This window comes from Artemia sp. Qi Xiang Cuo, chromosome 16 (assembly GCF_049724085.1).
Source record: "Artemia sp. Qi Xiang Cuo chromosome 16, ASM4972408v1, whole genome shotgun sequence".
Taxonomy (NCBI): Eukaryota; Metazoa; Arthropoda; class Branchiopoda; order Anostraca; family Artemiidae; genus Artemia; species Artemia sp. Qi Xiang Cuo.
This window is the reverse complement of record NC_142809.1, coordinates 22641864-22658492: the sequence shown is the minus strand read 5'-3', so window position 1 is coordinate 22658492 and position 16629 is coordinate 22641864. Positions and strand designations below refer to the sequence as shown.

The 16629-nt window shown below is 35.9% G+C and overlaps 1 protein-coding gene across 1 annotated transcript in view; it reads left to right on the top strand.

Annotated features, from left to right (window-relative positions):
* hpo (serine/threonine-protein kinase hippo) overlaps positions 1-15780 on the top strand; it is a 77750-nt gene extending 61970 nt beyond the window's left edge. Inside the window, exons 9-11 of the mRNA XM_089102286.1 lie at positions 1391-1473; positions 6483-6719; positions 15544-15780. Coding sequence (XP_088958412.1) covers positions 1391-1473; positions 6483-6719; positions 15544-15702 — 479 coding nt within the window. The 3' untranslated portion in view covers positions 15703-15780. The remainder of the gene's footprint in view (positions 1-1390; positions 1474-6482; positions 6720-15543) is intronic.
* The last annotated feature ends 849 nt before the right edge of the window (positions 15781-16629 follow it).

The window sequence follows — 16629 nt, the reverse complement described above, 5'->3', positions numbered from 1 at the left end:
TACGCATAATTCGACTTATGCATTGTACAAGTTATAGAGGTCATTCTAAATAAAATTTGACTTGTAAAGGTTACAAATTATAGAGGTAAGCCAAATGAAAATTCTAGTTACAGATATACTAAATTGCTAAACTTCCTCCCTACAGCCACTATAAAGTTAAGAATAACTTTATTAGTGTATTATGTACTTGACATATCAAGATTTGACTTTCAAATATTAATAATAATTTCATTTTGCTAGGAAATAGACACCTGAACATTAGCAGAATCTGATACAATAATATGTTAAACAAAATTAATACAAATCAAGTTTACACGTTGCAACCTACACACCGGGGTTTTGACTATCAGGAGTTCGTTGAAAAAACTTTGAGATACAGAGGTAAACTTTGACTTGTGGAGGTAAGGTGAAAATTACCTGACCACTTATCTACTGAATTTCGAGCTATAGAGGTAATTGACGGGTCACTTGGACTTACAGAGGTAAAATATACCTGCAAAATTATTTCGAGTTATGCATGTTTTTTTCTACGACTTAGACAGGTTTTTCCAAGGGGATTGAAAGTAATTCGAGATATCGAGGTTTGAGTTATCGAGAGTCGACTGTATTTGTAATTGAGATTGCTGACCATCTAAAAGATTCAACAAAATGTATTAGAAAAATTTTGACAACTAAGTGATGGTCTAGAAGACGTCTCAACATTAAAAGAGAGGAACTCGCATTTATCAACATTCAGAGTAAGTTCAGCTTGCTTCTATTTTTTGTTTTATACCTTTGAGAATTGTACGTTGAGCAGAAAAATGTCAAAACCCAACGGAAATTTTTTTTTTAACCTATCTAAAATTATTCCAGGCAACTTGTTTAAACAAGTTGAACGAAACTTGTTTTCAACGAACCTTACGGCGTAATTTCAGGAACTAAAGATTTCTGAAGAGGTAAGGGGTTTTTTTGATCCTAATACAAATAATCTACTTGTTTTTTTTTTCAAGTTTTATATTAGATTGTTTAATTTTTTGGTTTAATATAAAGATTAAAATTGGTAGCAGCTATCAGAGAAAAATAAGTAACAATACTAAATCATTTTTTTTTGTATATTTTTTATGTAATTATATGTTTCTTTTAGTGTATTATTGTATTATTATAATTATTATGGTGTATTTTATTGAAGAGAGACAAATAATTGTACAAGTGTAATCTCTGTTGAGAAAAAACTGTTTTTTTTTCTGGTGAAAAAAGTAATTGTTTTCTTTATCATGCCTATAATTTCAAATTTTAAGTACCACAGGGTGTGTTGAATTGTGGACAATTTTAAGTTACAGTAATCGGAGGGTTTATTCAAGGGATCCCTTCGATTTATGAGATTAATATCGCTGTCTTTTTTCAATTTCAGAAAATGTGACTGGAAGTGAAGGAAAAAGTAAATATAGGCCTTCATTTATGGACCATTTTGAGAAGCGAGAAAACCTGAAAAATGTGAGTTTTTCCTTTTTTTTTTCTAATTTGAGTAAGTTTATCTTTTTTATATTATTCAAATCGGAAGAGAAGGGAGAGGGGAGAAGGAGACAAACAAACTGAAGCTGAATGAGTGCGTTGAGACTTCAACACTCTTTAAGATTTGTATTGCAACAAAAGCACGATCTGATATTGTAACGATAAAGGGCGTGTTGGTTACTGAGATAATCCCCCACCTCACCTCCGTCTAATTTGTTTTTCTGATATGATTCTTTAAATCAAAATTACGCTTTTATTATGTAAAACTTAAGACAAGTCTCCTCTCAAAAATTGAATTCTTCTTTCCAAATAGACTCAAGCTGGGTTGCCATGATTCTTAGGGAAAATATTATAAAAGATAACTAACAATGCGAATATACTCAAGTTGTGTCGTCATTTGGATTTTTCAAAACTATTGAAATGATTTTCATCTATTCAAGACATTTTTTGTTAAAATGTTTTTTTTTTCCTTTTTTGGAGCCGTTATAACTGGAATTTTTATAACTTTGAGCCTAAAATACTAATAAGGCTAGGACTTCTGAAGAAACCCACCTAAGTAGTAGAAAAGTAATATGGACAATTAAGAGGAAGAAATAAAGAACTAAAGCTAGTCATGACTCTATAGTTGATAACCCTAAGGGTGCGCTTAAAAATGTACAGGCCGGAATCACTGAAGATTTGTTGAATTATAACTTAAATTATAAAATTGAACGACTTGTCAGAAAATAGAGTCTGGGACCGTTTGGCACAAATTGTATATTCCCAATATTCAATTTTTACCATATCTGCACACGGAGGGACAGGGAGTTTTGGGAAATTTTGAGAAATTAGGGTTTAAAATTCAATCTTTCAATATTGGCTTCCCCCCTTCCCGTCATAAAAATCCTTTGATACCCCTATCCATAATGTGTGTTATAGACATGCATTTATGCGTTGAGGTATCATGTAATGACTTGTTTTTTCTCCAAGTTTTTCTTCATTTTTTGTATTTTAAAGATTGTATTGGATTACATTTTTGCGAATAGTAAATTTACATTTGATGCTAGTTCTTCTAGTCATTCATTGTATTGTTATGAAACTTGGTTCCCCATCCTATTATCGTTAAAAAGCTACAAATCCCATACCCTTTATAGGTACCTCGCATTTACTAGTTGGTTAACAAATGACAAAAGTAAAGAAATATGCGGAATCCTCGATAAGTCACTTAATTCGCCAAAACCAAACAACAAGAATTTCAGAGTACAAATCGAATAATATCTGATATTTATCTTCATTTTCACCCCAAGAACCTGATTAAAGCTTTGAAGCAGAGACAGGAGTGAGACAGAGATGCCCATTAAGCTCTTTATTGTTCGAAATATATATTGACCCTTTGTTGCGATATTTGGAGCAAGAGATACAAGGAATCGAGATAGGAGGAACCCAACAAAAGGTAGAAGAATTTGTCGACGACCTCACGATTGTCACGGAAACAGACATGGATTCTTTACGAGCTTTGCATTGTATAACTAAGTACTGCGATTTGTTCAAACTAGAATTAAACAAAGAAAAATGCGAAATCCTGTGCTTAAGCGAAGAAGAACCTCAGTTTATTGGCGGGATAGAAAGGAAAGATGAAATAAAAGTTTTAGGTATCTAATGGAGAAAAACATGGAAAGAGACGGAAAAAGTAAACTGGGCTAAAGCATTGCAGAAATTTCAGTCGACACTTGCTTACGGCCATGGAAGAGCCTGTACAATATTTCAAAAAGCTCAGTACGTTAATATTTACAGTTGTCCAGTGTTATGATATTTCGCTTCAGTATCAAACCCCACAAAAGCCATCCAGAAGAAAATAAAATCAATGATATATCAGTTCGTCTGGTACGGAAAACCCCCTCCAAAGCTTAAACTTACAGACATGTTTCTAACGAAAAGCCAAGGAGGCCTACAAATAATTAACACAGAAGCCAAGAAAAAAGAACTTCACATGAAAACAATTATCGAAGAAATCCATTTTGAAGAAACAACCCCTATGAAAAATTGGTATAACGCATGGGTGAGAAATGAAAGGAGCGACTGCCCAAATTCGGTACAAAAACATTTCGGAACTGTCAAAGAATTACTGGAAAAAAGGATCGCAGACCCTGATAGCAAAAAATCAACAAAACGGATATGAAACAATGGTTCATTTCGCAGGAAAACCTACCTCCAGCGAAAATTCTAGAGAAGAGTGATCTTGACGATGAAAAGCTGAAGAAAATGTTCGACCTGATACACTCTAGTTGCTTACCGCCGAAGGTTAAAGAGCATGCGTTTTTCCAAGTTCACAAAATACTGCCAACTGAAGAGAGAAAACAGGATAGACCCCACCAAGTCAACTCGAATGTGCGGAAGGTGTGGAAATCAAATTGAAACACTTGAACATTTAATTCTTCAGTGCACAAGTGTAAAAACAGAATTAGAATAATTGAAACAACTGTTAGGCATTGAAATACAAGAAAATGAGGAACTGGTCACCGCAGAAAAGGTTGTAGAATTAAAATTATGCAAGGAAACCAATCAAACGAAAAAAACACGAAGATTTGGCATACATTTTCACACATTTCAGCTACTATGCTTGGAAAGCGAAAATGAAAGATAACGAACTCAACAGAGGTAATGAAGAAGGTAAGAGTTCAGAGGGATAGGCTAGTAAATTTAAGGAAAGGCAAACAGAAAGGAGAAAATTGAAGATAATGGTAAAAGTGAGCTTTTTTTTTATATAGAAGAAAGTAAAAAAAAAGAAAAAAGTTTTGTTATAATTTATAATTAGAATTTGAAATGTTGTTATTTAAAAATGGATTTAAAAAATGATAAAGAAAGAAGTACTAAAAGTAGGATAAAGATAAAGTTTTAAAGAGATTTGAGAAGTATTGAAAGTAGGATAATCATAATGTTTTAATCAGGAATGAGCAGCCAAAGGGGAAATGAAAGATGAGTAATGAGGGTAAAGGAAATGAAGTGGGAAGATAATAGAAGATTCTACAAATTGGTTTTTATTTGTAAAGATGGAGTATTTCCTTTCTTTCTTACTTTTTTTTATTTTTTTGTATTTTATTTATTTTATTTTTTTATATTCTTATTTTGGGGGAGGGAATTATATATTGGGGGAAATAGAGGTTGATGAAAATGGATTTGAAAAGTGTAATTTAAGGTCACGATGGAAGGGGTGCCCTAAGGGGGAAGGGCAGCCTGCGATATCGAGTGAACCTAAAAGGTATAAGAAAATTGAAATGTAGTATACCTCTTTTTTTATACCCTGGTATAATTTGAAATACTCAATTTTTATATAAAATTAGAATAAATTCAATTTTTTGAAGAAGTTTTTTTTTATTAAGAAAAGAGTAGGTGACATTAAATAAATTATGAGATAATTTTAAAGAATTTTTGAAGGTCGCCGAGAGGAGAGGAGGTGGGATTAAAAAAAAAAGAACCTGATTAAATGGATTTGTTTGTTCATTAGAACGTTTTTTTATGTAAGGATTAAAACCTAACAACAACAATTTGCCATAAAACAGTTTCTTAAGGTAGTACTTGATAGTCTTTAAACTGATTTCCTGCTGTTGAAAACATAAGCAAATATGGAATATTCAAGTTCAAGTTTATTTAAATTCTCATTAAATCACTACAAGGCAAAATAACACTTTTACACTATGAATCAATGGAAAAGAAAATATTTACAGAGGGTGCCTACACAGTGAGTTATGCTCGAAAACAGGCACCCTAAAAAAAAAATAAAAAAAAAAAAAAAAAAAAAAAAAAAAAATTTAATAATAATAACAAATGATGAAAACTAAATAATACACTAGATATACTCGGAAGAAAAATGAGACATCACACTGAACCCATAGCCCACACCTCAAATCAATATATTATCACATAATTAAATTTTTATAAACAATAGCACCGGCCAACATGACTTCAAATAAATAAATAATTATCTATGATTACTTATTTACTTATTAGATATAGTTTGAATTTAGCTTTAGAAACTGGAATAGAAAAACGCGAATCTATATTACTTTCATAAATATTCCAGAACTTTATTATTGAATTTTTAGGAGAAAATCTGGATCTTTCAGTTCGAATTCTAGGGCAAGGTAATTTGGCTGAACTTCTTCTTAAACAATAATTATTCTGGACAAAAGAAAGTAAAGAGAAGCTACTAGAATTTACACCCAATGGTAATAACTCTTTTATTTGTTTTAGTCTGAAAAGGACACAATGTACAGGAAGGACTAGATCAACCGGTAATATTCTTAAAAATATATAAAGGCTCTTAGTAGGGGATTTATCGGGGAGGGAAGATGGAGAAGGAAGAAGTGCTTTTAACTTACGAAGGGCATTATTTTGAAGACGTTGAAGGGGTTTAATTAGAGATTTCAAAGTATTTAAATAAGCAATCGGACAATAATTAATATAAGAATGGATTAGAGAATAATAAACTGACTTAAGAGCAGGGAAAGGGAGGTGGAATTTTAGATACCGCAGTAACCCCACATTCCGTCCTAGCTGTATCCATAGCCTATCAAAATGAAGTTTCCAAGAAAAATTTTCATCAACTGTTAGCCCTAGATACTTACAAGAATAAATTGTTGATATTTTCTGTCAGATGATCAGTTCATCAAAGCAGGATAATTTGATTTGGTTTCTAAACGGTTCGTTTAGGGTATCATTTATGGTTCTTTTAGTGCTTTATTATTGTGTTGTATAGCCCACAATAAGCCAAGCTTCTTGGACTGAATAGCTTTGTTATGTTTGTAATAGTGTTTTAGTATCAATAAAATAATTGATGATTGATTGATTGATATTTTCTGTCAGATGATCAGTTCATCAAAAGCAGCAATGTATGATCTTTTTTAATCACCTCAGTTGTTCGATTTTCCATAGACTTATTTGATTTGGCTTCTAAACGATTTGTTTTCTCCATAACACTTCTCTGAAGCCTTGAAGACTTTTCTTATTTACAGAGTCAGATCAGCGCAAGTGCGCCGTCTGTTGCTGAAGCAGAAACCCAGCAGCCAGCCCCTGTGGAACTGCCGTCACCAAATGCCGGTGTTGACCCTGATGAATTGCAGAAGCGGCTTGGTGTTGTAGCCCGTGAGCCGGCACAAAATTTAGTACAAAACCCGTTCAATCCAGGGATGGTGATTGAAGGTCCTCCCCTTGCTCTTCAAAAGCCTTTCATTGATGGTGACTATGAATTTGTAAGTACTTCCTTATCTGTTACGAATTGAGTAGTCTTTGTTGTAACTTGCTTAGTAACTTTTTTCCCTTGGGAGTACGTGATTACCCCTTGAGTAAGAAAAGTAATTGATTCAAATAGTAAGCACTGATGACATTATTCATAATGCCCATCTATTGTGCATAGTTTCAGTTAGAGTTCGCTAGACCTTGTACGCCTTTCCTTATGCATGTCCCTCTTTGAATTCATGGATCCCAGCATCAGAGAGATCTATGGGACTAGACCCCCCCCCCGCGAGACAGTGCATTTGGTCGGGGGGTTAAGTTAAAACCTTTTCACAAAATATTTGAGTCTGTTAACTTATATTGTATTGTCAAATTATTATTCCAGATAAAGCTTTGAATTATTCCTCTACTAATTATTCCTACTTATTACTCATCTGCCTCGTCCAAAGAAGGAATGTTTAGTTTGTTTCGACATACATTTAAAAGATAACAGTATATTGAGTAAATACTAGCTTTTCACATTCAATTTCCAATTGAATCAACCCTTTTTGAGTTTCTACGACAACGCTTTCTAAAAACGCCCTATATGCCCCCTGGGCATAACTTACAACCCTTGCCCTGAGGGCTGGGGGGGGGGGTGGCATACTCAAAGACCTAATTTCCAGAACTCTTAACTACATTGAACAAAATTGCTATCCCAAAAGTTTGATTGGATGGGTTTGGGGAAATAGTGGGTGTGAAAGGGGGTTTAGTTGCCCTCCAATCGCTTCCGACTAGTAAAAAGGGCACTAGCCCTTTCAATTTCCAATCGAATGAGCCCTTTTTGAAGTTTCTACGGCAAAACTCTATATATAAAAAAAAATATATGCCCCCAGGGTATAACTTACAACCCTTGCCCAGAGGGCTGTAAGGGGGTTGTCATCCTCAAAGACCTAATTTCCAGAACTTTTGCACTACGTTGAACAAAATGGCTATCTCAAAATTTTGATTGGATGTGTTTAGGGAATTGGTGAGTGTTGGGGTTCCACCCCTGTTTCTTTTCTGTAATTACAGTTACCTATGAGATAATTTTCAATCGTAAGTTAAATTCGTCGTCAAGGCAACCATTTTGCAAGAGAAAGTAAATTGCTTGGATTAAAATTCAGTATGAGTCATCACATGGGCTTGCTAAAATTCAAGTCATTAATTCTGAAAGTATGTGTCGGGCAAATTCAGTTGAGGGACTTGAGTCATTTGATTGGCCCGCGTCACACTAGGCCACACCCAAGTACCAAGATTCTTCTAGTGAAAAATATTATTTAGTAGTCGACATCTAGATCCCGTTTGAGGAAGCCTATTTTTTCTGTTATATGTGCCCTTTGGAAGAATACAAGTAAGGTCTTTTCTTCAATTGTGTACAAATTTTCCAAAAACCCAGACATGTTACGAACAGAGTTACGAGATACTGTCATTATTATATTGACAGGGGGGTTCGTTACCTCCAAGGAGAAATATTAGCGGTAACCCAGGGTGGGTAGCCTTGGCCTTAAAGTGGCCATTTGACCGCTCGATAACGTTATCGTACCCTAAGGCAGGGTATATTGTAAATTGGGTACTGACATACCCGATATTTACAGAACTGGTGTGGTAGACGCGGGCATCCCATTCTAATATTTGGCGCCGCCGGGGGCTTTTACCTCCAGTAAGTAGTGTAGCACCATTTTTGTACCAATAAGCGGTGACACCCGTGGCCTTACCACACCAATACTGGTGGCATTGTGGCTTACCGGTATAATACTGGTGGCAGCAAGAAAAGGAGCTATCAACAGCACTGATAGTAAAAGAATTCCGCGTTTTCGAAGAGACAGTTAATCTAGCCAACAGAGTAGCCTATTGTGACTACATATAAAGAGACAAAAATACGCAATCAATTCATAGAATTATGAAGGTCTATAATGGGCTGTGCCTTGTTAGACAAATATAAAAAAGAATAACGTGAAATTAATTGAGTTTGAGTTTACAGTGGGGGAATTTCCGTATTGAAAAGTATTACAGGGTTTAAGGACAGATAAGAAAACGTTGGAAGTTGGGTTATTATTTGACTGAATTGGCGGACTTAGATATAATCTTCAGTGACGAAGGTTATAAGAGTATTGAAGACGGCAAATTTCGAGGATTTGTCAGTTAATGTGCACATTGGACAAGGAAGGTGGGAGGCACCTGTCCTATTGAGTAATTTGCCTAGGAGGAGATTATATTTGGAGTACGAGAATCCAGGGAGGATACATGATTTGTTTTACAGGGTAGTTCCCCTGTTTGAGTTTTAGTCTAGCTAATTCACTAGTGGAATATTCGCGCGGTTTTTTTCAGTTTACTTTCTCGTCCAACCTCTGTTTATTCGTTTTTCGGAGATATATTTCACTCGCGTAAAATTGCTCGCTGCGAAAGAAGGCGTTATTCCCTAATAAAGTCTAGATATTCCGGCTATTTGAAAATTTCTTGACTATTATTACATGACGGTAATAATTCACAATAGTGACCGTGTATCATAATTTTTGCATGTGCCAGTTGTTGAAGTTGCCAAGACTGACTAATTATTTAAGAGATAATATATTCAGAAAAAAGTATGCATGTTAAAGTGAAGGGGTACGAAATAAAAAAGGAAGGAATAATATGTAAAAAAAAACAAGACAAATTCACCCCTCAGAGGCTGTGCCAAATGAAGGGGAGTTACGGGTAAGAGAAAATACGGATCGATAACGAACAGATTCAGAAAATGAATTAGGAAGATATAATGACAGAAGGAATCAAAATAGTCCGAATAGCAGGAGTAGCAGAAGCTAAAATTCCAGCAGGGGCTCACGAAAAAGTAGTCATGTAGATATGACACAATGTTTATTAAATTACATGAAAGAGAGAAAGGAAAAAAGAGAGAAAGAGAGAATAGCTAGAGAGCAGAGAGAAGAGGAAGAAAGAATAGCCAAAGAGGAAAAAGAGGAGAATGGTAGAAAAGAAAGAGAGAAAGAAAGGAAACAAAGAAAAGAGGTGGACGAAAGAAAGCACCTAGAGTATATGAAAAAATTACAGGATGAGATAGATAAAATTGAAAAAGATAGTCAAGCCCATGAAATACTTCTTCAGCTCCGTATGGACAAAATTGAAAAAGATAGACAAGCCAATGAAATATATCATCAGGCTCGTATGGAAACCCTTACTAAGCTTGTGAAGCCCGTAAGGGAAGGTCAAGGAGTGAGAGAGTATCAGAGAATTGTCAGACAGTAAATGCTGTAACAAAAAAACACGCAACTTCGTTGACTACTGGGGGAGGTGGACCGGTCCATAAAACAAATTGGGAGGCTGCGCTGCCCTGTCGGAAAACAAAATGTTAATAATCTGGTAAAAATTTGATTCCTCGGAGCCTTTTTCTAAAAGTTGCCATAATAGAGATGAGAAAGTTACATATAAAATAACAAATTGGGCTATAGCCCATAATGAAGGAAACATTGACGAGTTTGTGAAATCACATAAAATAGAAGGAAAATTAAACGGAAAACTGACCGAAATGGTAAGTGACTCAGGGGGTGAACAAACTTTTGTGCGAATGGACCTAATTAAAAAGACGGAAATAGACCATAAAAATAATATTACAACAGTATGTTATCATGGAGATAAGCACCAATGCCCGTCTGCTTGGGTAAGAATAGAAATTGCAAAGAAAGACGGTACGGTTCAGAGAAAAACGATAAAAGAAGGCTTAGTAACTACGCTAGCAGTGCATGTTTTAGTAGGAGGAGACTTTGGAGATATCGGAAATCTTCTATCCTTAAAAGTGACTTCTTTAATAGTGGGAAAATGACAAAACTACACTAAGACGAAAAATATACAACTTTGTTGACTACGGGGGAAGTTGGACCGGCCAATAAAACAAATTGGGAGGCTGTGCCGCCCTGTCGGAAGAACGAAATGCTTGATACTCGTGTTCGAAATGTTGATAATACAAAAAAAATGGGATGCGGAAGTAAAAAGGCACCAGAATATTGAAAATAAGATGCGCGAAAATGATTTTTCGGGAAACTTTCCAGAAAATGGAAAACTTGAAAACACTTTTAACGAGTGTGAGACGCCGAAAAATGTTTGCCAAAACGAAGCGCTGATTGTACCAGAGAAAAAGGAGACGAAATTTATTGTACGTGCTTTTCCTCGTAAACTTCGAGAAATTTTAACACAATGTGAAAAAGCCAATTTCGTAGTTCAGTTCCGATTTGATAAAGAAATATTTGTTTCTATGGTAAAATTAAAGGGAACTAAAAGAGAGAAAAAAGATGCAAAGTGGAACTACAATAAAGAAAGACAGTCAAGGATGATGGATACTGGAGTCCAATTCAGATCTCATGACGATTTATTTAATGCTACTACAAAAGAAAAGAAAACTAAGAGGGAAAAAAGAGATATTAAGCGAAGCTACAATGAAGTAATACAGTCAAAGATGGTGGATACTGGAGTCCAAATCAGATGTAACAATGATTTATTATTTTGCGCGAATCACACAAATGAGAAAAGTAGAGATGAAAAAGAACAAATAAATGCAAAAAAGAGACAAAATTTGGAGGTTCAGCCAGCTGTGGCGAAAAATAATAAAATGTTGAATGGACTGTGCCTTGATAATATAAATAATAGGGGGGATAAAGAGGTCCAAGACCCATGGAGAATAAAACAAGATGGTTACAAAATGGAGATGAACGACCTACAACGGTTTGGGGAAAAGTTGGGAAATATTGAATGTCGGGTCGGATTGGAAAAACTTGGGAAGGAATCTGGGATTAGTATTATCAACTCAAAAGAGGTGTCGATCCTTTATGAGGGGGAGGAATCCCTTGGGTAAGATCCCCTGCGGAAAGTCGCGAAAGATAGCCCTTTTCCTCAATGCACAGCTGGCGGACAAGTTGTGATCCCTTTACCGAGGTTTTGCCTCTCCAACCTGGAGTCCTTTGGAGATACTCTCTCCCAGTTATTTCACATTTCACCCAAACCTTTGTTCAGTAAACCTACTCATACTTTTTATTTTCCATGGGAATCGACAATTATTTTCAGGTAAACCATATTCAGTATCTAAGTTTCATCTTCATTTAGCAACTACACATATTCTGTATTTGATTATCCCAGGGCAGGAAACCCAGAAAAAAAGGCAATTCATGGTTCGCTCAAAATTTTACTTCATTCCCACTACCCTTATCGTTTTCACAGGCCTTTCCATTTTCAGCCTTAGATTATTTGAAATTATGCCAAGGGGCAATTTATATTTTAATTGAGATGTGGGGTTGTTTTCACAGAAAAAAATTAAGATGCTAGTGCAGCCAATTTTTCATGATGGCTGGCATCATTGAATGCGCCAGAAACTGATTCTCTGCTCCTCTCAAATGTAAATTCATGAGAGCGAGAAAATTATTATTTTGGATTGTGCTGTGCACGATCATTTTCTATGAATCTTGGGTACTTCAACTTTCAAAACTTAATGCGGATGCCCTACGATAGAGACCATGGTGTTTCTACGGTAGAGACGTGTGGATGACGACGAATCCCGAGCCAAGCGGTGGAAATACAGGCACTGGCGAAAGAAAGAAGAGAAGATATGAGTTTGATGATTTTGAAGTTAAGTGTTATATTTGTAAGGGTGGACCAGCGTGACGTATAAGGGGTCATTTATTATGCGGAGGGAGGTGTTGGGGTTCCACCCCTGTTTCTTTTCTTTTCAGATAAATGACCCATTTACTTTTCTGTAATTACAGTTACCTATGAGATAATTTTCAATCGTAAGTTAAATTCGTCGTCAAGGCAACCATTTTGCAAGAGAAAGTAAATTGCTTGGCGTATAATTTAGTATGGGTCATCACATGGGCTTGCTAAAATTCAAGTCATTAATTCGGAAAGTTTGTGTCGGGCAAATTCAATTGAGGAACTTGAGTCATTTGATTAGCTCGCATCACACTAGGCCACACTCCAAGTACCAAGATTCTGTTAGTGAAAAATATTATTTAGTAGTCGACATTTAGACCCCGTTTGGGGAAGCCTATTCTTTTTGTTATATGTGACCTTTGGAAGATTACAAGTAAGATATTTTCTACAACTGTGCACTAATTTTCCAGGAACCCAGACAGGGTAGGAACAGAGTTACGAGATACTGTCATAATATTATCAGGGGGGTTCGTTACCTCCAAGGAGATAGTTAGAAATATTAGCGGTAACCCAGGGTGGGTAACCTTGGCCTTAAAGTGGCCATTTGACCGCTCGATCACGATATCGTACCCTACGGCAGGGTATATTGTAAATTGGGTACTGACATACCCGATATTTACAGAACCGGTGTGGTAGACGCGGGCATTCCATTCTAATATTTGGCGCCGCCGGGGGTTTTCCCTCCAGTAAGTGGTGTAGCACCATTTTTGCACCAATAAGTGGTGACACCCGTGGCCTTACCACACCAATTCTGGTGGCATTGTGGCTTACCAGTATAATAGTGGGCGTGCTAGGGGGGTTAGTTGCCCTCCAATCACTTTCGACTATTAAAAAAGGCACTAGCCCTTTCAATTTCCAACTGAATGAGCCCTTTTTGAAGTTTCTACAGCAGCACTTTTTATAAGAAACCTTATATAACCCCAGGGAATAACTTTGCCCTGAGGGCTGTGGGGGAAGTGTCATCCTCAAAGACATAATTTCCGGACCTTTCGACTTCGTTGAACAAAATGGCTATCTCAAAATTTTGATTGGATGTGTTTGGGGAAATGGTGGGCATGAGAGGGGGGTTACTTGCCCTCCAGTCACTTTTTACTATGAAAAGGGCACTAGCCCTTTCAATTTCCAGTCGAATGAGCCCTTTTTCAAGTTTCTACGACAAAACTTTCAATAAAAGCCGTATATGCACCCATGGCATAACTTACAACCCTTACCCTGAGTGCCTTCGGGGGAGTGTCATCCTCAAATATATAATTTCCGGACCTTTCAACTACTTTGAACAAAAGGTTATCTCAAAATTTTTATTGGATGTGTCTGGATAAATGGTGGGCGTGGAAGGGGTGTTAGTTGGCTTCCAATCACTTTCGATTATTAAAAGGGCACTAGCCATTTCAATTTCCCATCAAATGAGCCTTTTTGAAGTTTTTGCGACAAAACTTACTGCGACAAAACCCCTGGGCAAAACTTACAACCCTTGCCCTGAGGGCTGTCGGGGGGGGGGGGGTGTCATCCTCAAAGAACTAATTTCCAGAACTTTCAACTACGTTGAACAAAAGGGCTGTCTCAAAATTATGATTTGTTGTGTTTCGGGAAAAGGTGGGCGTGAGAGGGGGGTTAGTTGCCCTCCAATCACTTTCGACTATTAAAAAGGGCACTAGCCCTTTTAATTTCCAATCGAATGAGCCCTTTTTTTCTACGACAAGGCTTCCTATAAAAACCTTATATGCCCCCAGGGCATAACTTACAACTCTTACCCTGAGTGCTGTGGGGGGGGGAGTGTCCTCCTAAAAAACATGATTTCTATCTGGAAATCAACTACGTTGAACAAAATGGCTATCTCAAAATTTTGATTGGATGTGTTTATGGAAATGGTGGACGTGGAAGGGGTGTAAGTTGCCTTCCAATCACTTTCGACTATTAAAAAGAGCACTAGCCATTCCAATTTCCAATTGAATCAGCCCTTTTTGAAGTTTCTACGACAACTCCTTCGATACGAAGTGCCCTGGTAGGAAAAAAAAGAAAAGAAAGAAATAATACATTGTGCCAACGTCGTTCTTTACTTAGGCAGCGCTATTGCGATGTCTATGATATCATCAATGTTTATTATATACTTCGAAGCTGCCTTCCGGTATTTTATCGATCTATTGTGTTGTATCTGATTGCCGACGCTTTTTGACTACTAAGGTCTTTGCGTTAGCCCTGCAGTGTGTTGCTAAATCCGGGTTTGAACCTTGGATCTCGTATTATGAACCTGAGATCAATCCCACTCCGCCATCATAGAACACTAGCGATCTAGTCTTTAAACTAGTACGTTTAAAATAGTCGACTTTTTTTAATCGATCAATCAAAGAATCATCAGGTGGGCACGGAGCTTTTTTTGTAATCTTAGATGATTTCTATTAAGTAGAAATACGGTCCCGCTTGAAATAGATTCTGACTAGGCATCTGTTGGATTTTTTTCTTTTTAAAATAGATTCTAACGATTTACTCCCTCGTCCTTGTTGCAAGTACAATAAATTCATTTTCCAAGAGATGAAGATTGTATAGAAAGAATTATTACATTGCCAAAACTATTTCTATGAAAGTATTGGAGATAAATGTGGCTAAAATTAGCGTAGGCAAAATTTCGAAATTAAATGTATGATAAATGAAAATTTCCTTTGACTACAAGCAAAAATAATTGGCACGAACAACTTTTTAAGCTAATAAAAAATGTTGTGGAGTGAATTCGTGCAAGTTCTTATAATGGTAGCATCCTTCATGTCTAGTGTGCTCAAGTTTGATCACTTTATAGGATACTACAAATGAAGCTTCTAGGTTTGTAGGTGTAATTTTTTTTTAAGGATGTAACTTTTCTTACACAGAGATGAATTTAGGAACAGTAAATTGTCCGTCGTTCATTATTTCTTTCGTTAACATTGAATATACTTTTGTCCTTTCTCGGGAGGGGGGGGGTATGTTTCAGTTGACTCCTCCCGTGGCTCATCCCGTGTGATCGCCTCTGGGTAAAATAATTTGTGTTCAGAAGACAACGAATTTGAAGATACTTCCTTTGATTTTGACTATTATGCTGTTGTGAGGTGTGATAGTACTGCTAGGAACTGAGCCATCAAACATTATTTTTTTTTTCAGTTGAAGTTCTTGACTCATGAAGAGCTGATGTTTAGAATGGAGAACCTTGATTTTGAAATGGAACGGGAAATTGATGATCTGAAAAGACGTTATCAAGCCAAACGACAACCAATTCTAGATGCTATAGATCAAAAGCGAAGAAGACAACAAAATTTTTAATGTTTCATGATTTGAAATATCATTCTTATTGATTTTTTTTTTCAGTCCAAGAGTATTTTCATTAAAACATTTGCTTTATTTTGTACAAGTATTTGTAACTTGATTTTAAATTACTGAGAAGGAATACCTATTGTTAAGCCATGTGTCCGCCATAGTGATTTATTACTAAATCTGCTTGTTTTTATCCTTCTTGGGAACATTGTTGGGTAGTTAACTATAGGATTCTTTGCTCTTTTTTTAAGTTTATTTTGCCGTTGATTGAATGTTTTTGCCGTTTTTTTTTTATTAGATTTTAGCGGTTTTTTTCCATTTGGGTTACTTTTTTTTTATCGTTGGTTGGTTTTGGCTTTTTTTCGGTTATATTTTACCATTTTTCGATTTATGTTTTAACAGTTAATAATTTTACCATACATTTAGCGGTTATTTTTAACTGTTGCAGAGCCAATCTGACCAGTTCCATAAAGTAAAAGAAAATCAAAGAAAATTTTAGTCGATCAAATCTGGTACGAAAAAAAAAATCTAGAATTCTTTGCGCTAACTTTAATGCTTAAGCAAATAAATTCTTTCAAGTACATTTGGAACTTTCCTAGTAAAATTACTGCTAGTACTGAAAAAATCAGTGTGGCACCTAGCCACCAGAGACTGACAGCAGCGCACCCTCCTCTTCCATCTCAATCTATTAAGAGGTTCACACTTTTCTTCTCTTATGAAGTTCCAGCTTCCCTAATTCCTTCTTTAAGGCTTCTTTCCACTCCGTCTGGGGACGACCTGCTTTTCTTTTTATTCCATACGGATGGGAAAAATTATTGAAATTAGCTTTTTAAATATGTTATGTCAAAAAAAAAAAAGGTTTTTGTTGATTCTTGTTGGTAATTTTTGTTTTTAGAGAGTATTTTTGTATTTTTATAAAGTTAAGAGTCATTCAAG